At 63.6% G+C, this 27,127-nt stretch overlaps 2 protein-coding genes and 1 long non-coding RNA gene across 9 annotated transcripts in view; 2 read left to right on the forward strand and 1 right to left on the reverse strand.

Annotated features, from left to right (window-relative positions):
• The first annotated feature begins 2,588 nt into the window (after positions 1-2,588).
• On the forward strand, positions 2,589-8,430 carry CHMP6 (charged multivesicular body protein 6). The gene is made up of 8 exons (XM_077854550.1): positions 2,589-2,697; positions 4,807-4,916; positions 5,053-5,140; positions 5,217-5,303; positions 6,074-6,139; positions 6,383-6,463; positions 6,787-6,841; positions 7,422-8,430. Exons 1-8 carry the CDS (start codon positions 2,635-2,637, stop codon positions 7,475-7,477), a joined length of 606 nt encoding a protein of 201 aa, XP_077710676.1. The 5' UTR covers positions 2,589-2,634; the 3' UTR covers positions 7,478-8,430.
• A 12,028-nt stretch (positions 8,431-20,458) lies between these two features.
• On the reverse strand, positions 20,459-23,242 carry LOC144287161 (uncharacterized). The gene is made up of 2 exons (XR_013355048.1): positions 23,136-23,242; positions 20,459-22,552 (listed from the first exon to the last, which is right to left on the reverse strand). It is a non-coding gene; the product is annotated as an uncharacterized LOC144287161 (long non-coding RNA).
• A 455-nt stretch (positions 23,243-23,697) lies between these two features.
• Positions 23,698-27,127, forward strand: part of BAIAP2 (BAR/IMD domain containing adaptor protein 2) — a 59,085-nt gene continuing 55,655 nt past the window's right edge. For all 7 annotated transcript variants that reach the window (XR_013355046.1, XR_013355047.1, XM_077854565.1 and 4 more), the window contains exon 1: positions 23,698-23,816. Coding sequence is in view for 5 of the 7 variants with exons in the window: in XM_077854565.1 (XP_077710691.1) it covers positions 23,763-23,816 (54 nt within the window). In the remaining 2 variants the exon portion in view is untranslated. The remainder of the gene's footprint in view (positions 23,817-27,127) is intronic.

Genomic DNA, 27,127 nt, shown 5'->3' on the forward strand with positions numbered 1-27,127 from the left:
GACAGGCCAAGGGACAGGCCAAGGACCAGCCACGGCGCCAGCGGACCAGGGCGACCCCCTCGGGCCCCTGCCCACACCTTGCCTTCCCGCCTTCAGGCCTAGAGACCACGCGTTTCTGTGGTTCCCGCCCCCCGGTCTGTGGCAATTTGTCACGGCGGCCCCAGAGACCACGCAGCCTGCGAGGGGCTGGGCAGCCGACTTGTGCTCGCCAACGTGGCCAAGCGCGTCTGTGACCGCCAGCCGAGGTGCTCCCGAGGCCGGGTTCTGGGAGCCCGAGCGGCAGCTGCACACAGCGTGGGGGCTGGCGCCCGCTGGCGACCTCTGACCGCCCAGGGGCAAGATCACATCTTTACATTCTCAGGGCCAGGGCGGATCCAGATCAGAAAAGCTGGCGGCCTCCCGGAGACCTTAGTGCTTGGGCGGGACGCGGTGTCCGGGAAGCGCTCCCCCAGCCTCGCCCCGCGCTGCAAGGACTACAGCCCGCGGCGGGTGTCCGCCCGCCCGGCCAGCTCGGAGCCTGGAGACGGCTGAGGATGGAGATGGAGAGGATGGACCGTGCCCCTCACCCCCATCCCTGTCCCCGCCCCCCCCAGTCCCCGTCCGGGTCCCCGAGCTAAGCCCCGAAGCCAGCTGCCAGCCCGGGGGCCCTCCTGCCTGTCGGGGACAGCCCCTCACGTGGGCAGTCACTACCGGGACACTGGTGGTCCTCGGGACCCCACCCCGAGAATACCGAGACTTTGCTGGCTCAAACCCGCAGCCACGGGGGGCGCCCGGGTGGGCAGCGCAGGGGTTTAGGGAGATAAGGACGCGGTGCGAGCTTGTCAGGTGCGGCCCCCTCCCTGGGGCCCTCACTGTGTCCCCGAAGCACGCCAGCCTGCAGAGGCCCTGAGACAGCCCTTGGCGAGACAAGCTTGAGAAGCTGTCTGTGGGCCAGGGATGACGGTAGAGGTGCTGCCATCACAACTGGGTCCCCTGATTTCCCCTGGGGACCCGGAGGGGCCGGGCCCAGAGATGAGGGAGGGGCTCGTGGGAGCAGCAGTCACGAGGGACCGTGATGGGACCTCCAGCATCCGTGGAGGACGTGACAGCTGGTCGGGCCCCTAGACCCGAGCAAGGTGCACAGTGTGGGAATGCTGGCCCCGGCCGTGGACAGAATCATCCAGCTTGGCGCGATGTCCCCAACAGAGTCCTACGTCTCCTCCGGCCGAGTCGGGTCCAGGGTGGCTGGAAGCGAGGGCAGGATGGGCCCTCAGATCGCCCGCCGCCCCATCGTGTCACTTCACCCCTGCGCTGGTGGCTCCGACTGTGAGGCCGGGCCTGCGGGGAAAGCTGTCCCAGCTCCTGTGCCCCCGGCAGAAACCCCAGTCTCCAGGCGGCGCTCGCAGGGCTGGCTCCTCGGACCTGGGTTCCAGAGTGCGCAACCGGAGAGATGGGGCTGTGTCGCCTCGTGACCTGGCCTTGGAGGTCGCGGGGCATCGCTACTGCTGGACATAAAGGCCTACGGGGCGGGCGGTGGATTCCGCGGCCCGGTGCCTCTCGCGGCTCAGGGGCGGCCTCTCCTACTGACCAGCTCTGGCTCTCGCCTCAGGACCCGCGCGTCGCCGCAGGCAGGCCCCCGCTGTCCTAGCAAGGCTGGACCTGCCCCGGCAGGCGGCTGCGGCCCCCTAGGGGACCCCCGGCCAGTCAGGGGGTCCAGGATGAAGTATGGGGCAGCCCTAGAGCGGTGCCGGCACCACGGACAGAACTCCAGGCCTCGTGGCCCAGAGCGGACTTGGGTCGCCCCCATGAGCACTTTCTCCTGCCTCCCGGCTGGTGGCCCGGTGCCAAGTGGCCTCGGCAGCCGGGATGAGGCCGCGGGCTCAGCAACTCGGAGCCCCCTAACCGGGGCCGCTGCCCACGGCTGCTCAGTGCCCACCGGCCGACGGACCCCGGGACAGCCCAGAACAGCCCAGAGCAGCCTGGGGGCCCAGCCAGCACCCGCGGCGGTCGGCTCATCGGGACCCGCTCCGCCGGGACGCGGTGACTTGTCCCCACTGAAGGACGCCGGCTCTGGGTGCGGCCTCCCTCCGGCCGGGCTTCCCCAGCGGGCCGTGGGCGCCGAGGCTGGCCGGGCCGCGGGGGGCACCTGGCCCAGGGGCGAGGCAGGGGCTGCTGTGCTGGGGCCGCGGGGCTGCCCGGGGCTGGGGTTTACGGGGTCCCCGGGGGCGGCCGAGCGGGTCGCAGCGCAGCGCGTCCCGGGAGCCAGGGGCTGTGATGCTCCGCGCCCCGAGGCCCCGCGGACCCCTCCCCCCGCGCCCGGGCCGGAGGCTGCCCGGGCACAGGGAGCCGTCAGGTGCGGCCCCGGGGGCGGCGGGGAGGCCGCGGGCCGAACAGAGCATCACCGACCGCGGCGTCAGGGACCCCTTCGTGCCCGAGAGCCCTGCAGAGCCTCCTGGAGGTCGCGCGGCGCGCATCCCTCGGCGGCGCCCTCGTGTCTCGGTGGCCGAGGCCGCAGGGGCGGATTCGAACCCGGGGACGTCATCGCCCGCGCGCGTCGCCCTCCGCGGCGCCTGGTCCCGCGCGGCCGCCGTAGGGGGCGGGGCCCGAGTACGGAGGCCGGAAGGGCGGCGGGGGCGGGGCGCGGGCCGGGGCGCCATGGGCAACCTGTTCGGCCGCAAGAAGCAGAGCCGGGTCACCGAGCAGGACAAGGCCGTGCTGGTGAGAGCGGGCCCGCGGCGCGGCGGCCGGGCGGCGGCCTCCGAGCTCGAGCCCCGCGCTGCAGGCGCCCGGGGGGGCGCTGGACGGGCCGGGGCCGGGGCCGGGGCCGGGGCCGGGGCCGCGCCGTCGTGGTCGCACCTGCTCTGCAGGCGGGCGCGCGCTCCAGGGGGCAGGTCCCGGCCGCGTCCCGGGTGGGGGTGGGGGCGCCCCGCCGGGTCCCGCTCCGCTCCGGGCTGGGGGTGGGGGCGGGGGCGGGGGCCGCGGCCCGAGGGAGCCCCGGTGGAGGCCCCGCCCCGCCGAGCCCCGCCCCTGGCGGAGGCCCCGCCCCCGAGCCCCGCCCCCGGAGCCCCGCGCCCACTGCTGCTCCCGCCCGCGGAGTCCGCGGAGCCCCGGGTAGAAAACTTCGCTGCTGCGGACAGACCCGGTGTCGGGTGAAGTGACGCGGCAGGTGGAGAGTCGGGGGGGTGGGGAGGGGTCCTAAGTGCGAGCGGAGTTGACTTTTTCGCATGTCGTCTTTTCTAAGCTGCCTGCAACGAAAACCCGTTATTTTTGCACCAAGAGAGAAACGAATTCAAGCGACAGACGATTTTTTTTCCCACCTTGGCTTCAGAAGCCCTATGTCATAACGGGTTCTTAGCTGAAGTTCCCCAGAGGAAGGAGAATCAGGCACAATTGTCCCTAAAGATCTGAACAGCGTTGGGTGCTGAGCGGGAGCCGGATGGGAAGTCGGGCGGGGGCAGCAGGGGGGCAGCGGGGGCAGCGGGCCCTGCTGGTCGCTGCTCTGGCACCGGGCAGCCCCCAAGGCGGGCGTCGTCTCCCCCTAAGGACTCACCTCTGGGTTCCTCTTGGAGGAGGCCTTGCCACTTGCTGGGGATTCAGTTTGGGGAACAACGAGGCTTGCACACATTAAAACAAATTACCGCCTGATGGTTTCCTAAGACGCTCCGAGCCCAGTGTACGTCCGTCCTGTGACCCTCTGCCGACACTCCTTGTTTTACAGCGGGGGGGCAGCCTGGCCACACCTGCTTCTTTGGCTCATCTTCGATACTTTGTGCGCACCCTGCTGGGACAGTGGCCCGAGGGGTGGGGGTGGGTGCCCAGGTCCTGGGGAGGAAGGGCAGCCAGAGCTGAGAAGACTGGGCGGCAGGCTGGCCACGCTGTCCCTGGGCCGTGGGGCCAGGAGACTGGGCACCCTGCACTGCAGCAAGGAAAGCGGCACCATCACAGAGCCTGACCCACAGGCCCCGTGGTGCAGTAGGGCCAGGCCCTCGGGAGAACGTGCTGTAGAGGGACCCTCAAACAGGCTCCTGCAGACCCGTCTACACTGCTGGGTGGTGTCTAGCCATACGGAGTCTTAAGGATGTACCTAGCTCACGACTTAGTTAATTTCATTAATTCAGAGCAATTGATCCTAAAGATATAATGCTATGTATGAGAAATGCCCTGTGGCTGCAGGTGCTCACCGTAGCATCATCAAAAATGAAATTTGGAAGAGACGTGAATGGCCTAAAATAGGGTAGCATTGACTGGCATGTGTAAATGACCATGCATCCTTTCTGGGACAGTACCTGGGGGTCCCAGGGGCTTGGTGAGATCACGCAGTTTACCCAAATGAAGCCGGGACGGAAGGCCCCAAACCCTCGCTGGGGCCGGGGGCATGGTGCCTTCTGGTGCCCTTCCATGTTGTCTCTGAACCTTCGAGGCACCGGCAGCACCCTGGCCTGCCCCCAGAGCAGATATGGCAGTGCCGTGCAGAGATGCGCTTGTGAGCATCAGCCCCCTGCGAAGGGCTGCAGATTGGTCCCTACCTTGGCACCGTGCACGGTGGGGCCGGCTCACTCTGCGTCGAGGCCATCCCGGGCATCGCAGGGCGTTGAGCAGCATCCCCAGCCTCCACCCACGGGGCCAGCAGCACCCGGCTCGTGACAGCCGCGGACGTGCCCAGATACTGCACCATGTGCCCACGGCCCCCTTGGAGAACTGTTCAGTGGGTGTGCTGCCAGGGGCGGCAGTCCGAGCACCTCCAGGCTGGCCGGGCCGGGTGCCGGGTGGTCCGCGGGGCCCGGTGCGGGGCGGCCGTGCTGTTGACCTCGGCCTGCTTTCTCGCAGCAACTAAAGCAGCAGCGGGATAAGCTGAAGCAGTACCAGAAGAGGATCACTCAGCAGCTGGAGAGGGAGCGGGAGATTGCGAGGCAGCTCCTGCGGGACGGGAAGAAGGAGTGAGTGGGGCCCAGGGCAGGCTGCGCGTGGACAGGCTCCACACCGGGGGTGGGCTGGCCCAGGAGGCTGGTCAGCGCCGGGCAAGGCCGGCCAACGGCTACGGCTGCCGGCTCACTGCTCGGGTTCCCTCTGCAGCCGCGCCAAGCTGCTGCTTAAGAAGAAGCGGTATCGGGAGCAGCTTCTGGACAAGACAGAGAACCAGATCAGCAGCCTGGAAACGATGGTAGGCGAGCGGGAGCGGTGGGGAGCGGGTGGGGAAGGCGGGCCCCTGACGGCCGGATCTGCTGCGGTCTCCCCAGGTCCAGAGCATTGAGTTCACCCAGATTGAAATGAAGGTGGTGGAAGGGCTGCAGATTGGAAACGAGTGCCTGAAGAAGATGCACCAGGTAGGTCCTCGCAGGGTGGGGGCAGAGAGAAAGGGGGGGCGGGGCTTGCTCCTGCGCTCACACCTCGGCCGGGAGCTGTCCATGCCTGGCGGGAATGTGGGAGAGGGTGATGGTGTTGGGAGCAGACAGACTCGGGTATTGGCCTGAGGATGGGGTGATGGGCAGAGACGATGAATTGGGTCTGCAGATGCTCGAGGGACTGGAAGAAAAGCCTGGTGAGGGTGCACCAACGGGGTAATGAACTCATTGGGAGGGCTTCCTGGAGGAGGTGACCAGAGCCTCGTCCCAGGAAGCAGCATAGGGGTGGATGGCAAAAGGAGGGTGAGGCCCAGGGAGGCCATCTCCTGATGAGTGGACAGCAGGGGCTACATGGGGCGCTACGGCCTCCCAGGTTTTCTGACCGTCCCTGTGGTGCTGTGCCTGCCACTCAAGCGAAGGAGCTACTGTGAACCCAAAGGAAGTCAAGTCAGCTGCCCAGAGAAAGTTTTTGACGCCGTTTTACTTATTTCTACCTGGACCTGATAGGGTTGGTTGGGGTACCCGAAGGCCTGCGGCAGAGGCCAGCAGGAGTCTGAGCAGTGCACTCAAGGCTTCTGAAGAGACGGGTCTTGACAGCCCTGGAGCCTCTGTGCGCAGGCCCAGCCCACGGCAGAAAGGACCAGAGCTGTGTGTCCACGTGGCCTGGCTTGTGCCCTGCAGTCCAGGTGGTCTTACCTCGGGGGTTGGTTATGTGCCTCACTGACGGGACCCCCACGCTCTGCACTGATTAGGTGATGTCCATAGAAGAAGTGGAGCGGATACTGGAGGAGACCCAGGAAGCCGTGGAGTACCAGCGGGTAGGTGTCGCTTGGTGTTGCTGGGTCACGGGGCCCCACCTTCCACCAGCTGGCGAGCGCACCTGCCGCCTGGGCATGCCCAGCGACCACCCTCGAGGGCCGTGCCCCCCAGGCCTCTGGTGGTCACCTTCTCTCAAGTGAGGAGGGCCTTGAGCCACGGGCTGTCTCCTTCCTCCACAAGGGGCCACTGTACCCCCTGCCCCAGCCTGGCCACTGTCCTCATCTCTGCTCCTCCTTTTGCAGCAAATAGACGAACTATTGGCAGGAAGCTTCACTCAGGAGGATGAAGATGCCATCCTGGAGGAGCTGAATGCAATTACTCAGGTAAGGACGGGGCACGGTCGCTCAGGGGATCGGACCCCCAGGAGGCCTCTGCCCATTGTGGTCGTTGGCCTTAGGTGAGCACCTGCATCGGGCTTCATGTGAGTACACCACTCTGGCTTTGCAGCTGGTGTTCCTAAAATAACTAGAGTTTGTGCTAGACTGAGGTCTGTTTCAAAGCCTGTGCTCCTGCCTGTCCAGGGTCTGACGAGGGATCTCCAAGGAAGCCCCCTGGGGTCATTCCAGTCTCAGAGGCGCTCTGGAGCTGTGGCACGGGAGGTCTTGTTCAGGCTGTGTCTACAGCCTCCACCTTCTGTTTCTTGCAGGAGCAGATAAAGCTCCCAGAGGTTCCTTCGGAGCCCCTTCCCACAAAGGAACCAGGTACGCTGCTTGTTCTGTGCTTTGGAAAACAGTGAGTTCTAGAACAAAGCAAAATCCCCCAGCTGCAAGGTCCTTTCCTTCCTGCTTGGTGGGAGATCTGGGCAGGTGAGCTTGCCGAGGCCAACTCGGGAGGGTTGGGCCTGGATTCTGGGGTGGGGGGGCACTTCTAAGAGCCTAACCCCGTTCAGACAGGCGTATCCCACAGGCAGAGCTGGGAAAAGGCCGTGTCCAGCCCAGGACGAGCTGTCCTCTAAATAGCAGGGCCCTGGGCCGAGCGGCCCTGTGGTGCTGCTCTCCACAGGGGCCCTGCGTGGCTGCTGGCCTCTCCACGTTTCTCTCTGCCCCTCTGCGTTCCTCCTTCACGCCAGGCCCCTGAGTGCTTGAGCCTTGGACCGCTCTGTTCGCTGGCACTGCCTGTCAGCCCCACAGGCTCTGCCCAGAGCCCACCGCCCTGGCACCTGGCTCCTTGCCACCTCCCCTCCTTCTCTGGAAGTTCTGCTGGTGGGGTCTTGTATACTTGACAAATACCTCTTTCTTTTCTTTCTGTCTTTTTTTTTTAACCTCTTTCTTTCCTCCACAGAAAAAGTCCCCATCAAGGCCAGGCCCAAGCAGGTGGACCTGGTGGCAGCCTCCTAACTTGGCCTCTTTGCGTGGGACTGGCAGGGACTCCCCAGAGACTGGGGCCCACAGAGTTTGGGTGCGTGGCCAGCCCTGACCCGGCTCCCAGGACACCGGCGCCAGGCCAGGCCGGTCAGGTGCTGACGGCGCAACGTGGCGCACACCGGGCTTGATACCAGGATGACTCTACGGAGCGTTGCCCTGGCGCTGCTGTCTTGCTCTCATTTCTGGATTAAATGGCAACATTTGGACCCTCCGGCCAACACAGCTCTGATGCTGTGGTTCCCATGCAGCCACAGGCAGGCCCAACGCTCCTGGTGCCAGCACACTTCTGTCTCTGGCCCCGCGAGGCTCCACGGGCTGCCTTCTCTGCAGCCCGCTCTCTCGTTTGGAGGGCGCGTGGAGCCTAGCTTCCTTGCCCTTTCTTCCCTCGCTTCTCCCTGCTGCTCCCGACGGCAGCCCAGCAGCACAGTGGAAGAGTCCCTGCCTTGGCCTGGCTTCCTGACCTGCCCAGTTTCCACGTTGGTTCAGGGCTGGAAACCTCTCCTCTTCTGTGTCGGCGTTCTGGGGCATCGGGCCGGTCGTACCCCTGCTGGGTTGGTGGCCGCAGGAGCCCCGACCAGTCCCCATCACGTGCGGCTGTGCATGCAGAGGCGGCCACACCACAGAGGGACGTCCCGGGGAGCCAGCGGTCTCACTGGAGTCCCCGGAGGTGCTGACGGGGACTGCTCTAGTGGCCACGGCCCCGCTGCCTGGGACCCTGCCGAGCACCCCGGGCTCTCTGACCCGCCGTCTCTGAGTCATCAGCTGTGGGGCAGAGGCTGTAGAGGGTGGTTGCGGCTCCCTAGTTGACGGTTCATCTTGGTTTCAGACAATCCCAGTGACACATCCCTCCCAACAAGAACAGAAAGGGGACCCTCCCAGCCCCCCAAACAGGTCAGCCCCCTATTAAAGTCGATGCCTGCATGGTCTGCTGCCGTGTGGCGTGGGGTCCATGGGAACACCTGGGTGCGTTAAAGTGTGGCTCCTGTACTCTAGCATCCCTGAAACAAGGCCCTTGCCCCTACCAGGGCATTCACTCGAGGGCGCCTGCTGGGGCAACACCCCATGGGGCTGGGGACGCAGGGACAGGCAAAGGTTCTCGGTGCGCCCGGCGGGGCTCCGCCATCACCTCTGGGCAGCTGCCTGTAGCAGGGTGCAGGGGGGCAGTGTCCTGTCCCCTTCCGGTGGGACAGACCCTCGTGGGCTCACTCACTGAGGCGGCCTCAGACCCCTTGGGGTGAGGGAGTGGCGTACCTCCAGGAGGGCAGCCGGCTTGGAGTCCCAGTGCCCCGGGGAGTGAGCAGACAACAACAAGGAGAGGGATGGGGGGGTCCCACTTAAGAGGGGGCTTCCGTGCCCTTCACTCTGAGGGCATGATGGGATGCAGCCAGAAGGGCGATGAGCTGAAAATTCAACCTGGATTTGGGGTGTAATGCATGCCTTAGCCAGGAGGGGGCTGTCTGCCAGCTAATTTGGGGGATTTTGCAGGAAACTGCAGTGCCAGTCTGGTGGCTGGGCCCCCCTATTTGTTTTTGGTAACCCAGCCACCTGTCCCCAAGATGCACAGTGCCCCTGGGGGCAGCTCTGATAGGCTAGGAGGAGACCTTCCATCCGGTGACCCCATCCCACGGCAGCTGCCGGTCCCAGGGCATGGAGGGCCTGGGCAGCCTGGCTAGGGGAGGTGCCTCCCCTCTTTTCCCTCTTCCCACCAGGACCCAGGGGGCAGGGTTGTCTGCAAAGCCTGCCCTTTGCCGCGCACTGACTGGGCCCCCTCACAGCTCATGGTGGGGCTGCACGGTGGGGCGTCAGGGCTCTGATGCCCTCTTGGTGCGCACCTAGGGAACCTGCCCGGGTCCGCCCAGCCTGCTCCCAGGGAACCACCCGCTCCCGGACGTGCACCCTGCAGCATCATTGGCTTCCTCCTGCCCCGGGCAAGGGGCACCCTCATCTTCTCTGAAATAGCCCAGAAGTTGGAGAGGGAAGCTTATCCTCTCAAAAGTCCAAGAAGTTAGGTCGTATGTACCCATTAATCATCTTTTTTCTTTTTACACATTTATTCTGTTTACCTAGGAAGGTGTGGCCCTGAAACCCAGCTTGACCTTGAGCTGACTCCTCAGCCCTGGCCCTAAGTTGCCTGGCCTGCCAGCGCCTGTTAGTGTATGTGTGTGTGTGTGTGCGCGCGCGCGCACGCACGCGTGTAAGGAGCTGGGGTGACCTCTCCTGCGAGCACAAGCCTCGCATTGACCCTGCCCAGCACTGAGCCCTGGCCCTAAACCCCAGCGACTTGACCCTGACCCCACTTGATTCTAACGTATGGGGCATAGGGCTCAGGAGCACTACAGTTGTCTGTAGCAGCGGCAGAGCTGGTATCCTGCTCAAGATCACTGGGGGCCAGGGAAACCGGTGGGAGGGGCTAACAAGGGGACCAGGGGCCATCAGACTAGAGAGGACTACCTGGGGAGCTGGGACAGGAAAGGGCAGGGGGGAGGACGAGGCATTGGGACCATTTTGGTGGGGCACACATTTGTCCCCAGTACAGGCATCATGGAAAGTATAAAAGCAGGGGATGGGGAGCTGGGAGGAAGGGGCGCCCAGGATGAGCTGGGGGCACCCTGGATCACCCGTGTGCCCTGCCCTGGGGAGACACTGGCCCTCTCCCCATCTATGGCCACCCCAGAGGGTCTCCCTGACACCCTGTCCTACCCAGAGGGGATCGGGAACACGGCAGAGCGTGGGGCACTGTCCTGATGACACAGGGGCCTCAGGTGGTGCTGGCTTTCTGCGTGGTCACTCCCTGGCTACAGACGCACGGGGAGGCCCCGCCACACTGGCCGCTGGAGGCAGCAGAACCTGCGGCGTAAACTAGCCAGGGTGACAGGCTGCTGAGACGAAAACCAGTGTTCTCCGGAGGATTATGACAGACCCAGAGCCTACACAACACGGCAGCCACCATGCCGGATTTACAATCCCAAGTTACTCACCTACAGAGAATTAGGAAAACGTGACCGGTTTCCAAGGGAAATGACAATCAACAGATGCCAACCCTGAGATCCAGGTGGTGGAATGAGACACGTGAACACAATTATCAAGACCATGTCACAGAAGGTAGAGTCAAACACACTGGAAACAGACGGAAAGATCTCAACTGACGGGGAGATAGTATACAAAAGAACAATGCAAATTTCAGAACTGAAAAACAAACCAAAAAAAAAAAAAAAACTAACAAGCTCAATAGCAAAAAGGAGGTATCCAAGGAAAGACTGAGCTGGACGATCGACCAAAGGAAATCCAGCCTGGATAAGAGATGGGAGTCTGGGGGCAAGCCCACGCCTCGGGGGCCTATGAGCCCGGATGAGAAGGTCCAACGTCATGTTACTAGAATCCCGAGAAGAGAAATAGAGCAGGGGGGAAACAATTTTTGGAGAAAAACTGGCCAAAAATTTCTCACATTTGAAGACCTCAATTTATAGATTTAAGAATTGCAGTGACCTCCAAATGGTAAATCCAAAGAAAGCCGTGCCTAGACACATCATAAACTGCTAAAAACAAAGCAAAGATAAAAATCTGGATGGCACTAGGTAGATACGAAACCTGCCCAGAGGAACAACAGTCCAAACACGCGCTTGTGAATCAGAACCCGCAGACGCCAGAAGACGCAGAAACAGGATCTTGAAAGTGCTGGAGGACAACAGTCAGCCCAAGGTTCAGTGAGTTATGAAAACATGCCTTGAGGAGGAAGGAAAAACGAAGACACTCTCAGGAGAAGGGAAAGTAAGAGTTGGTTGTGCAGAGCTGCTCTAAGGAGATATAATGACACTTGTCAGGCCGCCAGGAAATGATGCCACACGGAGATGTGTGTCTTCAGGAATGGAGGACGAAGAGAAATGGGCAATATCTGAGTACATAGAAAAGATTGTTTTCCCTTTTAAGTTTTTAAAAAACACGTGCTGTCGAAAGCAAAAATTATAACACACGACTTGTGAACGCACAACTGGCATGGCAGAGGTAAGGCCTCTACGGTTAGCTCCCAGTCAGCCGTGAAAGGATAGCATGTATGTTGAAATCCCTAGTGTGACCACTAAAAAAAAAAAAAAAAAAATACAGAGATGCAGCAAAAAGTCCGATGGTCAAGTGGAATACTAAGATTTTCAAAGAATCCAAAAGAAGGCAGGAAAGGGGAACACAGGTGGACAAACAGAACAAGTGGTAGATCTACATTCAATTCTCTTTTATTTTTTTTAATATTTTATTTATTTATGATAGACATAGAGAAAGAGAGAGAGGCAAAGACACAGGCAGAGGGAGAGACAGGCTCCATGCCGGGAGCCCGACGTGGGACCCGATCCTGGGGCCCCAGGATCACGCCCTGGGCCAAAGACAGATGCTAAACCGCTGAACCACCCAGGGATCCCCCTCAATTCTCTTTTAAAGATGTTATTTATTTATTCACGAGAGACACAGGCAGAGGGAGAAGCAGGCTCCATGCAGGGAGCCCAACGCGGGACTCGATCCCGGGATGCCGGGGATCATGCCCTGGGCTGCAGGCAGATGCTCAACCGCTGAGCCACCCGGGCGTCCCTACATTCAATTCTGAATAACTACATAAATATAAACAGTCCAAATACACCAATTAAAGACAGATTGTCAAATTGGAATTTAACCAAAAAAAGAAAGCCTGCCTATGCTGTCTACAAGAAGCCCACTCCAAATATAAAGGCAGGGGAAAAAATTAAAAGATGGGGAAATCTATCCTGGAGACACGAATCAAAGGGAAGCTGGCACGGTTACGTCACCGTCACACGGTGGAGGTTTCAAACCGAGGATGAGTACCCACAACCACAGGACTTCAGCGCACAGGAAGCAAAGCCTGGCAGGACGGCAGGACTGATGGGCTGTCGGAGCTCAGACCCTCACCCGCCGAGACAGGCAGCCAGACGGACGCGCCCGCAGCGGAGCACACGTCCGTTCCAGTGTGCACGGAAGGCGCGTCACTACATGCCGCGTTCTGGGCCGTCCTGTAAACCCAAACTTAAAAAAAAAAAAAAAAACTTGAAATACTACAAAGTATGTTCTCAGACCATAATGTAATGAGTCAATGACAGATCTCTGAAAGATCCGCAGATATTAAACAATGAATGGGGTAAAGTACAATTCATAAGACAAATTAGAAAATATTTTGAATTGAATGAAAATGAAAACGCTAACATTCATGAACTGTAGCAAGAGCAGTGCTTTACCTCTAAAGGAATTCATAACACTAAATGCTTACTTTAAAAAAAAGGGGGGGGGAGTTTCTAATCAATGAGCTAAACCTTCACCTTAATTAATTAGATAGGGCAAATTCAAAGCGATCAGACCAAAGGAAATAATAGCAGAAATCAATGAAGACAGAACACGAAAGAAAATCAATGAGAGCAAAAACCAGTTATTTGGAAAACTCAGTGACTCTGATGAACCTGGGCCAGAGTGATGGGGACAAAGGAGGCACAAATTACACCAGGAATGAAAGGGAACATCGTTGTAGACCCTATAAACATTAAAAGGACATTAAGGAAATATTAGCTTGATGCCTGTAAACTCATCAATTTAGAAGAAATGGACCAATTCCTTGAAAGCCACACACAGCGCAGCACAGTCGAGGCTGCACGGATGGGCCACACACTCGTATCTGCTAAAGAAATTCAGTCTCGGGGATCCCTGGGTGGCTCAGCGGTTTGGCGCCTGCCTTTGGCCCAGGGTGCGATCCTGGAGTCCCGGGATCGAGTCCCACTTGGGGCTCCCTGCATGGAGCCTGCTTCTCCCTCTGCCTGTGTGTGTCTCTCTATGTCTATCATGAATAAATAAATAAAATCTTTAAAAAAGAAAAAAAAAAGAAATAAATTCATTCTCACCAGACACTGAAGGGAGACGTCCTAGCAATTCTGCAAGAACTTGGGGAGAGCCGGAGACGGAGTCCAGCCAGCACCCGGCAGGAACACAGGTGCACAGTCTTCAGCAAACTATTAAACTGAATCCAGCAATAGGTTAGAAAGGGTCTCTATCCTGGAGTAACTTGACTCTGGGATACATCAAGTGGGGTTTATCCTGGAAATACAAGGTCAAGCTATGACGCAATGCAATCCACCATACCAACAGACTGCAGAAGAAAGTCTGAGGACATCTCAGTAGATGCAAGAAAAGCGTTTGACAAATTTCAACATCTATGATTAAAAAAAAAAAGTAGCAACTATGAAAAAAGGGAACTTCTTTATAAGGGGCATCCACAAAACCCTACAGCTAACAGCATGCTCATGGCCAAGGGCGGCGTGCTTTCCCCCCCGCGAGATCGGGAACCTGGCAAGGGGGCTCCTCTGACCACTAGTACTCAACATCACGTCGGGGTCCTCGGCAGCATAACCGAGAGAGAAATAAGATGCACCCATGTCGGGAAGGAAGAAAGAAGAGTTTCTAGTTGCAGCGGGGAACCCGAAGGAACCCACAGGAAATCCCTTACAACTAGCCAGCGGGTTTGGTGAGGTCGCAGGTGACCCGATCACTGCGCAAAATGCCACATGCGTTTCTATATCTACCGGCAACAACTGGAACAACTGGAAACACATGTAGACGGGAAACAGGCTCCTGCCGTCCAGGATGGAGAAGTACGGGACGGGCCAGTGCTCCCACGACGACAGGGAGAGCTCGCCCCGTTGGAGCACCCGACAGCTGCCATGTGGGAGCACTGCTGCGCCTGCTTGGAGAGTGTGATGGGACTCCTGGGGCTCTGGGCACTAGCCACTGTTCCAGGGGCACGGGGAGAACGCCGTGGCCGGGCCCCCCTTGACACAGCCTTAGAAGGGCCTGGGCCTGCCAAGAGGAGCGAGGCCTCTAGTGGCTTCCACGGTGTAAACCCCCTGCCTGGAGACCATGCGTGTGGCCCACAGATGCACACACATGTCCTCAAGTGTGATCTGGGGACCGTGTGCTGTGCTCCTGAGTCAGAGCGGGCGTCAGACCCGCCTTCCCAGGTCCGCTCCTCTCCATGGTGTGGCAGGCTGGCCTGCCAGGGAACAGGGAGGCTGGGCAGGCAGGAGGGGCAGGGTGCAGGGGCAGTGGGGACCCAGGTCAGGGGCCACTGCGTGATGGGCCCGGATGAGCGCCACGCACTCTCCAGACTCCCACCACCTACCACCTCCTCTTCACAAAGCCCTTCGTGCTCAAGCCCGGGCTCTGGCCTGTCAGGACCGCGGGTACAGCGGCCCAGGGGGCGGGGGGGGGGGGCAGGGAGAGCCCCTCCCAGGTCCCGGCCTCCGGGTGACAGCCTGAGCCTGGAGCCGGTCCTGTGGGCTGGTGGTCGGATGCCTCCGGCAGGCTGCTGGCCCCTGGCCCCCCGGCCCCTGCCACCTCCCCCCGGCCGCCAGCCTGCCAAGGCTGCAGATGATGGGCTCCCACCCAGGGCTCCGCAGGCAACAGCTCAGGACTTCAGGCCCTGCGGGTCTGAGGGCAGCTGCTCCCCCAGAGCCCCGGGCAGGGGGGTGGGGGCTGCAGGGCTGCACAGACCTCTTCCCCCCAGGATCCTGGGCCCCTCCGCGCCAATGGCCTTGGGTAAGCACAGCCCAAAGCACAGCGAGGGAGCGTGGGGCACAGGACCCCGGGTCACTCGGAGCCGCAGCTGAACACAAGTCGGCAGGTGACGCAGGTGACGCAGCGCTTCCAGTTGACACGCATCACTGACCGATGACAAGCAGGCACGTGAGGTAGGCAGCACCGGCCCCTCGGCCCCGAAGGCAGAGTGCTCCTCCCGGGCAGCGCTGGGCCGGGGAGGGGACGCAGAGCCCACACCGAGGGGGACACGTCGGGGGATTCCACGCACGCCGACCCCGGCCACAGAAAGGCTGCCGGCAGCTGGCGAGGGGGGCCCGGGGGCCGCGGCCGGGCACGGGCTCCCTCTGAGCTGCTGACAAAGTTTGGGAACCTGTTCGCGGTCGAGGTGGTGGGTGCGCAGCACCGCCCTCCGTGCCTCCGATGGGGACCGAACTGCAAAAACGTTCGCTGTCACATGACTTCTACCTCAGTCTTAAAACAGGATGTCACCGGGCCCTCTGAAAACACAGATCGCCGCGAGCAGGCCTCCTCGCAGGGCCGCCCCGCAGGGCCCAGGCAGCGTCCGCGCCGCGCGGAGGGCCTCCCGCCCGCCTGTGGCCTTTCTTCCCGCTGGGCTCGGGGGGACGGGCTCCTGGGAGGCTGGGGCCTTGCCGGGTCTCCAACGTCTTCGGAGAATTCCTAGCCCCTCGGGCCCAGAGGCCTGTGGACGCCCGGGACTCAGGGCCGCGCGGCACTGCCACCACCTGAGCCAGTGGCCACCCCGTCCCCGTCAGCACCCCACCCACCCGCCGGCCTCCAGGACACTCGGCGCGGCAGGACATCTCCCTGGGCTGTCCACCAGATGGCAGCGAAGGCTCCCCGATGTGGAGGCCCTGCCCACCCGGCGGGCGGCGCCCCGAGGCCCCGTGGACCAGGAGGCGGGGCTGGGCACCTGCGGGCGGAGGGGCACACACTCCGACACCCCCTGGGCCCAACTCAGACACCTGGCAAAGCCCCCGCGGAGTGTCCTGGGACTGACACCCCCCCCCCCTCGGGCTGACCACCGTGTCCCAACAGCCCGCAAATTACCAGCCCAACTTCCGGCTGAAATCCCACCTGGGCTCTCCAACCAGGAGCCCGTGGCCGCCCAAGAGTCTCGGCTTTGACTCTCCCGGTGCAGAATCGAGGTCGTGGACCTTTCCCAGCAGGAACTCCAGGAGCCAAAGAATGAGGCAAAATTCCTACAAGCGACACTGCAGTCCCTGGCGCCCGCGGCGGAGCAAGTCTCCAGGTCTGGGTGCGAGTGAGCAGCCCAGCCGCCAGGGCTCCCCTGGGGCCTCACTTCTGTCCCCACGGAGCCTCATCCTGCGAAGGCCGCACGGTTGGCCGGGGGTTAAAGGTCACCCCGAGCTGTTACGTGGTTTTTCCCCCACGGAGGGAATGTTCTTTCCTTGCTGACATCTAGGCAACAAAGTTTCCAGAGGCCTCTGCAAAGAAGTCTGTTTCCTCCAACTTTGGAGAGAAAGACGGAGGGAGAGAAGAGCCTGGTGGGGCAAGTAATATTCTCGAGCTAGACGCTAAAATAATCTCTCTCAAAATCACGTTACCTCCTGCCCAGGCCGGCCAGGGAAGCAGTTCTGAAACACTCCCCGTCTTTGGATACGAGAGCGTGGCGGGGGCTTTGGGCTGTTGGGACAAGTGCCTGGCTCCCCGAGCTACGGCCCCAACTGCAGCCTGGGTCCCGGCGGGAGCACGGAAGGGAGCCCGGCGTCCCCGGCCCGCTGCCCCTCCCCCAGCCCCCACCACAGACCAGGTGCTTCTGTGGCGTCTCGGTCTGGCCGCCCCGTGGGCTTGGACCGTGGGCACTGCTGACCCGAGACCCCAGCCCCTTCCTCCTGGGCTTCCCTACCATTTGCTCCAGGAGCTTGTGGCCACAGACACACACACTCTGTCCCCCACAAGGGTGCACTGGTACCCGCCCAGGTCCCCTCGGCAGCTCTGCTGTCTGCCTGTCCAGTTCTACCACGGTTATTCCAGCACATTCTAGGGGCTGCAGGAGACAAAGCACTTACGTGCTACCCAAGGGGACGGGCCTTTGCCTCTCGTGAGAGCCCAACACCCACGTGGGCTGGGCCTGTGGGTCACCCACCTGGCGAGGGGGACAAAGCTGCCCCACGACCCGGCACGTGCACACAAACGTCTGCAAGACTGGCCGGCGTCTTCCTGTAAGAGTGGCCCAGTGTCGCGTCAACACCACGAGTCTGCCCTCTGCACGTCCCCAGTTCCCGACCACAGGAGAAGGGGGAGGCCTGAGTGCCAGCAGGAGATGTGGGAGCCGCCTCACCAGCTGGAAGCTGCCCACCTGGTCCCTGTGCCATCGCCGGGGACCCACCTGGCCCAGGAGAGGCCCCCAGCATTAGGAGCCACCCAGACAGGGAGACGACAGGGCGGCTGTAGTTGGGACCCAGGGACGCAACACTGGGCCAGTCTTGGCAGACGCCGGTGGCCACATGCTGGAGGCTGGGGCAGCTTTGTACTCCCCGCTCAGGGTGGGCGGCCCACAGGCCCAGCCCCAGTGGGTCGCAAGGCTCCCCTGGGGGGTTTAAGGATCTGCAGTGAGAAGAAAAAGATTTCAGGGCTGAAGACAACATTTTAAAATCTGGCTTTAAATAAACATGGAATAAAAAAAGAGCGAGCGGAGCCTCCGGCAGCTGAAATTAGAAGCAGCGGTCCCGGGCAGGGGAGCCATCTGCGCGCCAGGCAGCGCCGTCTGCAGTCTCCTGGCAGCGCCCGGGGGCCGGGGCCGCCTCGACGACAGGGAGGCCGTCCCCCAGCCCCGACTCCTCTCTGCTCCCAAACGCCTTGCCCGTCACCATGTGGCCCCTCACGTTCCTAGGAAGCAGAGAGGAGGATGCAAAGAGCCAGGCGAGCAAGGCGCGGCGGGTCCCCGTCCCTCCGGGGCCCACACCCCCGGCCTGGTCACCGGGGCACCTGCCCGCCCCCGCCCCCCCCCCGACCTGGGCGCGTGTGAATGTGCACCGTCAGCTAAGGCGTTCGATCAGCAGGTGGGTGCCGGGCTGGCAGACGCGGGATGACGCCGACACACAGCGGGGAGGGGCCCCGAGAAAGTCGGAGCCTTTCGCGCCCCGGCGCTCACCCCCGCGCCGCCTCCCACGGCCCCTGGAGTCACGCCGAGGCGCGCGCATTATGTAAGGAGGCCGGTTGCCGGGGAACCTCTCCCACCCGGCCCTGCCACAGTCGCGCCTCATCTCCTCCGCCCCAGACGAGCCCCCTGCGGCCCTCCTGCTGCCCGGCCAGTAGGGAAGCTGGGGAACCTTCTAGGCCACCTTGCCAGGAGGGCCAGGAGGAGCCCAGACGACCCCCGGAGCCTGCCCGGCACTCCTCCAGCCCCCTCTGGGGGGACGGCAAGCCCATCCCCTGCCCAGGCAGGGCTCCGCTCAGGCCTCCCTCCCGGGCACGTGCCTGCGCTCCTGGGGGGGGGAGGGACAGGCAGGGGCGCCATCCCTGTGGCCAGCCCACAGCTGTCCTGCAGGGCCAACTCTAGAGGAGAAAGCCTTTAAACGGACTTCAGGGCAAGGAGGAGTGGGTTTTGGGAAAGTGCAAACCCGAGTAAACAGCTGGGGGTGACAGCGTCATTGGGGTGGCACCCCCTCCTGGCTGGGTGGTGCCCCGCGGCCCCTGCTGTTGGCAGTTGGGCCCTGGGCTCCCCGTGTGGGGGCAGGCAGCCGCCCACCGCTGGCCCCGAGGCTGGGATCTGGGGTGTGATGCGCCCCACCCCCAATACACTTCCCATATCAGGACAGTTTCCACTTCACACAATTATTGCCGCCCCGCCGCGCCCCGTGTCACACATCGGGAACCAGCGCGGGCCCGCGGTCAGCAGGAGTCCACTCTCTGTTCAGGCTTCCTTGGTTCGCCCGTCACACCCTCTCGGCCTGGTCGTCACATCTCCCCGGGCGCCTCTGGGCCGCTGTGGCCTTCACGTCCCTGGCTTCAGGTGGCCCAGCCGTGTGGGGGTGCAGGGGCTGTCCCTCTGCCGGGACACTTCTGATGCTTCTGTAGGATTACGCTGGCGGGACAGGTTCTGAGAAGAAGAGCGCAGTGCGCCCCCCTCACGTCGTCGAGCCACGGGAGGTCGCTGAGATGCCCGCCGTGGCTATGCCCTGGCTCCCCTGGCTGGGGACTGCTCCCCAGTGTCTCCCAGCGAAGCTCTTCTCCTGCCTGCCGTGCTCTCTGGGAGGCAGCGGCCACGTACGGCCCACGTATGAAGGGCTGGGGAGTCTTCTTGAGGCACCCCCGCTTTTTAAAGGGCAGCTTCTCAGGTGCCTTTCTACGTGGCATCTGGGTGCTTTCTAGAAATGTCTAAGGGCCGATGACAACAGTCTGTAAAACATTTGAAGGCATGCCACGTGCCAGGCACAGTTCTCGGCGTTTCTCCTGTCTTTCGCACCTTGAATGTCCCCAAGCTCTGGGGCAGGTGCCCCTGCCCCCCTCCCCGCCCAGTGGGGCCCACAGAGGCTGGGGAAGCCCCCGAGCCCCGCCGGGCTGCCCAGCGACTGGCTCCTCCTGCACGCTGTGTCCACTCCCAGCCGGTAGACCTCAGGCAGGCCTCACCCGCGGGCAGGAGACACAGCTCCCCTTTTGTGCCGCGCAAGGCCACGGTGCGCCGGAGGCGGTGACCTTCCTGCTGGCAGGAGGCAGGACTCCCCCAGGCCTAGATCTTCCAGCTCCGGGCGGCTCCAGGCTTCCTTGCCGATACTGCTGACGGTCACGAAGACCGGGGGCCTGGCCGGGAACCAGAAAACAGTTCTCCGGACACAATTCGGACAGTTGCACCACAACCACGGCCCGGGCCAGTCGCCTGGGGCACCTGGAGTGGACGGCGTCAGCAGCGCAGACCCGGGTGGAGGCCAAAGGTGAGGTCCTGCCAGGTATGCCCGTCCCTCCTGCCCTGGAACTTTCTGATTGCTGATTACAAGTGCTTGAGTCCAGGAAGGAGAAGAGGAGGAGGAGTCCGGATTGGCTGGCTCCCTTCTCAGAGAGCTGGGAGGAAGGAGGAGGGCGGAGGGAGAAACAGCCTCCTTGCCAAGCACACCCGTCCCTGGCATCTGAGCTGAACGGCCACCCCTTAGGCCCAGCTCAGCTGAAACCAGGTTAGGCGGAGAGAGACGTGGAGGTGAAAGCCCTTCAAAGTTTTGCTGGGCGGCCACCTCAGAAAGGGCTCCTTCTGTTTAGCAAAAATTCACAAATCCTTGTGCCTGCCTGCCAGGAGAACAGCTTGCTTGAAAAGCAAAGCCTGTCATCCTGTAATTAAATCTGAGACCCCCCTCCCTACGTGACGCTGAGATGAAGCCACTTATATAACACGCCTAAAAATAAGCTGATGAAGAGACGCACTTTTATTCTTCCTGCTTCTAGCCCTCTACTCCGGGGCCACCCGGGCCGGGGTCTGCGGAGCCGGGGTCGACGGCGGCAGCTCCATGTGGTCGCCTTCTCGCCTCCGACCACAGCCCGGCAGCCTGCCGGCGCCAGCCCCAGGGCCACTGCTCGGGGCCAGGGACCCTCTGGTTCAGAGCTGGGTGCCGAGGACCCACGTGGCTACATGCCTGCCCGGCCGCGCAGCCCAGAGGTGGGGACCGACAATCAGAAGTGACGGGGAAGTCGGCGGTGCGGGGTGCCAGAGCACCTGCCTTCTCAGGGAGCCCTGAGCTGCTTCCCAGCCCTGCCCTGAGTGTAGGAGGACCACCACCCCGGTCTGGGGCAAGGACGGGACTCGCGGTCCTGGTGCTGGCACTCTTGCCAGTCCCCTGGGACTTCTCCATGGTGACAGCACCTTCCTCTCGCTGGCCTTGGAGGGGGCAGACCAGGCCCCACATCTGGGCAGTGATTTCCCAGCTGCACTGTCTGCCAACCTCCAGGCAAGGCCTGAGATCCTACTGCCCCCAATACGCTGAGTGTTCAGGGGAGATGGAACACCTGGGAAAGGGGAAAGGCCTCTGGACACCTCCCGAGTAAGAAGGTGGCAAGATAAGGGTGCCCCCTTAACTCTGGGGGCTGGCACTGGGGCTGACCTTGGCACCCAGCCCAACATCTAGTCTCGTGCACTGCTCAGGCCCTAGCTCCCGGCCCAGACACCATCACCACTGCAAAGGAGCTTCCATACAATGAAGAAAATCCTCAGAGAACAGGGGTGTCTCCGAGGCGGGGGCTCAGACCCATCCTCACGGCCAAAGGGGGGGTGCACTCGTGCTGGAGACCTTTCTGGACTCTAGTGGCTCAGAGAGGCACAGGCAGGGTACGCGTCTCCAGGCCTGGATTCCAGCGCTGCACCCACATCTCACTCTGCGCCCACCATCAGCCCTGCTGGCTCTCTCGGTGATGCTCCGGGCAATGCTCCTTCACTTTCGCCCCTGGCAGGTGCTGCGTGTTGGCCCCTCCCTGCCGCTTGCCTCCTGCTCCGCTGCCAGGGAGACAAAGAGGCCCAGGATGGGCTGCAGGACCATCAGCACACCAGGGAGGCAGGCCAGGCTCAGGGTGGGTCCCTGACCTCTGCCACTACCAGCAGTGAGCATGCCCTTGGGCAGGAGGGGGACAGTCTAGAACCTTCTAGAGAGTGGAGCTGCACTCAGGACTATGGATGCCTCTCTGGCGAGGGCCCTCTTCTCCTTCTACTGTTGTGACACTGATGGGAGCAGACAGCTCGGAACCCTCCAGACTCATTCCCCTCCCACAGCGAGGAGACCTCCCCCTCTGGTTTTCCTGCCAGCCTCCACCTGTCATTCTGGTCCCAACCACGTCACTTCCCTTAGGGAAGGCAGCAGCTTTACTCTGCACCCACCCAGCTCCACCTCGGCCCTTGACCCCGCTCAGGTCAACCAACGTCGGTCGTAGGGCTGGCAGGATGGACGTGTGCAGCGCACCGAGGTGGCCCGGAGCAAAGGGAAAGGGAGGAGGACGACGGTCCCGCCGCCCGCCGCCAGCAGAGAGGTGCCCCGGCTCTGAGAGCTGCACTCGGCCCGCTTTCTGACACTTGCAACCAAAGGAATCCCAGAATCTGTGGGCACAGGAACCCGCCTTAAATCACGGCAGTCGAGAAAGAAAAAAAAAGGAAGCCACGGCTGGGAGCAGGAAGGAAACGAAACCGAGAAGGCTCTGCCTGTGATGGGAACCGGCAGACAGGAGGGCAGGGGGGCTCGCCCCGACGTCACTCCCCTTCCTCGGGGGCCCTTCTGCCAGGCGGAGGGCCGTCCGTTTGGATCCGGGCGCTGTGACTTCGGGATTTGCCCTAGTTCCGCTCTGTGCAGGACCACCTGGCGGGGCTGTGTCTTCCTGGGCTCCTGTGCTTGAGCAGCCGTGTGAGGAGCCGTGTGAGCCGCTGTCCTGGGCAGGATGCGGCGCGGCGTCGGGCTTCGCGAGAGATCTGGTGTCTTACAACGTAAAGCAAACAATCCCTCCGTGTAACTCTAATTTCTGTAAATATTTTTCCAAAGGAATTATACTGGGAGCCCTGTGGGCCAGCTGAGTCAGCTTCCCCGTGGACCCTCCCAGAAAAGGCCTTCAGAACCAGCCAGTGGTCTGACCCCGTGATCCCTCCAAGGGAGGTCCTCCACCCCCAGGGTCCACCCCTCCCCAAAGAAAGTGTACCCGACGAGGGTCATCTGCCATCGCAGGTCCTCTCCTTCCCTGGGGGTCCCGGGCCGTCCTCTCCACAGGGTCCTGTCCCACCTGCCCACCCACCCCCTCTATGATCTTCTTGGCAAACTGTCCTCCCTGTCCCCAGGATGCTCCCTTTGCCAGGGTTTTCCTCGGGGCCCACCCGGCCCCCGAGTCACCCCTCCCGGGGCCCTCCTCTCCCAGAGCCCACCCTCCCAAGGTCCACTCCCAGGACGCGCCCCTCTCAGGATCCTCCCCAGGGTCCACCCCTTCCAGGGTCCTTCCCCATGACACCCCCCTACACACCCCAGAGCCCACCCTCCCGGGGTCCAGCCCTCCCAGGACCCTCCCCCAGGGCCTCCCGCCCATCCCCCTCCCCGCCCGCGCCCCCCACACTCACCTCCCGAAAGTCGGGGTCGGGGCGGGACCCGAGGCCGCGCGCCGGCCTCTCCCCGGGCCTGCCCCGAGCCCGCGACCCGCGGCGCCCGGGGTCCGCCCAGACCGCGACTCGGCGCAGAGCCCCCCGCGCGCCCCCCGCGGCGCCCCCGCCCCCGCCCCCGCACCGCCCCTCCCGCGCCGCCGGCCCACGCCGCCCCGCCCCCAGCCCGGCTGTCGCCCGGCCCCCGGGCTGCTCCCAGGCCGTGGCCCGCGCCGCGCCCCCGCCTCCTCCCCCGCGATCGACAGCGCCGCCGGCCAATCGGCGCCTGCGGCCGGCCGCCGAGCTCCGCCCCCTCCCCGTCCGGAACCCGCCAATGGGAAAGGCGGTGCGGGGGCGGGGCCTGCCGGTTGCCTGGCAGCGGCGCGGCCGGCCGGGGGCGGCGACGGGGCGCAGGGGGCGGAGCCTGCGGGGGGCGGGGCGAGAGCGGCTATAAAGGCGGCCGCCGGCCGGGCGCCGCGTCCCTGGTCCGGCTCCGCGCGCCCGCCGCCCGCGCCCGCCCCCGCCCGCCCGCCCCCGCCCGCCCGCCGCCCGCCCGCCGCCCGCCGCCCGCGCCCCCGCTCCGCCCCGCGGCGCCGCCGGACCCGCACCATGTCGCTGTCGCGCACGGAGGAGATGCACCGGCTCACGGAGAACGTGTACAAGGTGAGCCCCGCGCCGCCCGCGCTCGGGCCCGCCCGGGGCTTCCGGGTCTTGGCGCGGCCGCGGTGCCCGGCGCCTGCCCGCGGGTCACAGGTGGGCGCCCCGCCCCGCCCCGCCGCCCCCGCCCCGCAGCCCCCGCCCCGCCCCGCCCCGCCGCCCCCGCGTCCGCGGAACCGGGCCCTCGCGGGAGCCCAGCGCTGGGCCGGGGTCGGGCCGGGTCGGGTCGGGTCGGGGCCGCGTCGCCCCGCGCCCCCGGCGGCGTGCGGACCCGGTGGCGGCCCCTGCGGCCGCGGTCACGCCAGCCCCCGGGCACTTTGTCGCCCACGGGCTCTGCCTTCGCACAACTCGCTCCCGGGAGCGCTGGCGTCCTGGACGGCCCGGGGGGGAGGTCGCGCGGGCAGGTTGGAGGGGGGACAGATAATCCATCGTCTTATGTAACCGCGGAGGAGAAGACTAATTGTGTAGGAGGCTGGCGCGCCTGCCTCCGCCTCTGATGTGTGTGAAGAGTGGGTGCGCGTCCTCCCCTGCACACTCCGGCGCCGCCACAGCGCAGGGCCGCGCAGCCCCCAGACCCCTGGGCGGCCCCTCCGCCCCCGCTGAGCCCGGTCCACAGGAGCCGGCCCTGTGCTCTGGCCCTCCGGCCCCCGTTGCCAGTTTGCAGCCTCGCCCGGGTCGAGCAGCCCCTGGGCCCGCACCAGTCCCACGCGGCAGGTCCTCCGTGGGGGGAGGCCGGGGGCCTGGGCGTCCGCAGCAGGCGGCTTAGCGAGCCGCGCGGGTTCCAGAGCCAAGCCCGGGGCGTTCCTGCTGGGCTGGGAGAGTCAGGCGCGCGGAGCTCACGGGGCGGGGGTGGCGGGCGCCCGGCCGCTACGTGGGGCTGCGAGGCGCTGGCGGCGCAACAGTTTCTGGTTGTGTGGAGCGCCTGTGGCTGAGCCCTCCTAGCCCGGCCTGCGCCGCCCTCGCGTCAGCACCTCGGCCCGGACGGCCCCCACCCCGGACTTGCCGGTGGGCCCACCCCGCGCTCGCAGCTGGGGTTCAGGTGGCGGACTCCTCTAGGGCGGCTTCTAACACGGGTTTTAAAGTTAGAGCCGGATGACGGGAGGAATCCTGAGGCCGGGCGGGGTGGACGAAGCCGTCCCGGAGCCATGTTAGAGCCGCCGGTAAACACGACAGCGGCTGAGGAGGGCTCGGCGCGTAGAAGGAACAGCCTCTGGGGGTCTGGCGCTCGGTATCGCGGAGAACCTGTGGCGTCCGTTCCTGGCGGTGGGGTTCTGCTAATGCCGTCAGGGAAGGGAGGTTTATTAAATTATTAGTCATTAGTTCCATAACCATTTGCTCGCTGTTGCAGGGGGTGGAAGGGAAGTGCCGGCCAGAGGATCTTTCCTATTTACCCTGTTTCTGCCATGAAACCATTAAACAGGAACTTTCATGGGGAGACTCACAAGGGGTGCCCGGTGTGGCTTTGCTCAGGGGAACCCCACAATCGTTCTTGCTAGAACTCTCATAACCTGGGCAGCGAGGCGTGCAGTTACGGCTGAGCGGCTTCCAGATGGAGCTGTGATTTATCCGGAGCTCTGAAGTGAGATCTCCTGGCAGAAAACAAGCGGGGTTTGAGCGTGAGGACCGTGAACCCCTCGGGGAGCCGGCTGGAGGGCGTCGGGTGCACATTCAACAGGCGAGCCCGTGCTTTGTGCCCAAGGGCCAGGCGGTTCGCAAGCTCGCGGGGAAGCGTGGCAAGGAGCCCCGGTGTCCGCAGGGCCGTGCCCCCCGCAGCCCAGCACCGCAGCCAGGTTGGCTTCGTGGGCGGCGCCGTCCCCGCCACCCTGTGGCCCACCTGCCAAGTCCTCGAGTGCCGAGTGCTCTCTCACCCTTTTGTGTTTTATCCCCAGGAAGCTCAGCGTTCCCTGGGGGGGTGGGGGGGGGCAGCGGGGGCACCCTGGCCTGGTGGAGGCCCGGTGGAGGCCCGGCCTCCCTGAGGCACAGTCAGGGTGCAGCCAAGCTGCCCGTGTGGACCCAGCTGGCCCACCATCCCGTCCGGGGGCCGGGCCGCCTCTGCGCCTAGGTCGGGGGCTGGCGGAAGCGTGGCAGGGCCGTGTCCCCAGCCGTGTGCCCCGCGCGGCAGCCCAGCTGTTTGCTCTGGCCCTGCACCGTTCCAGCTGCAGTTTGGAGCACTGTTTGCCTTGGCAGAGGAGGGAGCCGCAGGGATGCTCGTCCTTGGTCTTGCTGATTAAAAATGTGAGAAGAGAACATACTCCCTCCTGGAGGAATGAGTCCCGTGGACTTGTACCTCTTTCCCTGTGGCCTGGTCCCCACGGGAGCCACGTCCTCGGGGAGTTTCATGAGAGGTGAAGGGAAAGAGGTCAAACAGCTTCAGGGGGCAGCTGAGAGCTCCCCTTCTCGCCGGGCCAGGGCGACAAGTGCCGAAGCCTTCTGGGGGGAGGTGTGGGGTTAAGGTGCGGGCAGCAGAGCCTGGTGCCAGGACCTAGTCTGGAGGGCAGCCCTGGGTGACAGCCAGAGGGAGGGACAGACTGGGGCAGGGGCAGAGGCATCTACTGCTTAGACTTAGGGCCAAACCGCAGCCGTCCTGGGAGAGACCTCTGCGTGACCCCACCTGCTGGACCTCACCTCCTGGCTGGGTTTGGGGTCAGGGTGTTTTCCTTGTGCTCTTTTATGCCTAGAAGAACTGTGGCCCTCAGGTGACCTTCTGTCTCCTCGGGATGGCAGCTCCCATAGCTTTTCCAGGGACAGCAGCATCACCTGTCCTGAGGCTGCAGGAAGGTGGGAGACGGCCCGAGGATGGGACCTCGCAGGAGAGCCTTGGGCAGGCTCTATGGCGGTGTGGCTTTGGGGCCTTGGTCAACAGGGCCAGGCTGGTCACTAGGGGAGGTCTGTGGCTGTTGTGGGGATGTTGGCCTGGCTGTGCCATAGCTGCTCCGTGGGTGGAGGGTGACACGGGGCTCCTGGTGCCAGGAGGGGGGTGTTGGGCGCTGCGGGGAGGCAGCTGTGAGAGCCCACTGAAGCCTGGCTGCCCGGGCCCTGCCCACTACCCTCCACTGTCCCGGTCCCCGCTCCAGGTGGGTGTTGGGGGCGCTCTGGGAAGCCCTGGGCCGCTGACCTCAGACCCGCCTTCTCACCTGCGGCTGGGCAGTCACGCCAAAGCGTGTGCTGCCATCAGAAGTCCGGCGTCTGGCGTGGACAGAGCCCAGGGGGCCCCCAGTTGGAGAAGGTGGACTGATAGGCACTTCCTTGGCAACGGAAACGCCTGTCGGGAGGAGCGGAGCTGGTGCCTGCTTTGTGGAGGAGGCAAGGAGTCACAG

Source organism: Canis aureus, chromosome 16 (assembly GCF_053574225.1).
Source record: "Canis aureus isolate CA01 chromosome 16, VMU_Caureus_v.1.0, whole genome shotgun sequence".
Lineage (NCBI taxonomy): Eukaryota > Metazoa > Chordata > Mammalia > Carnivora > Canidae > Canis > Canis aureus.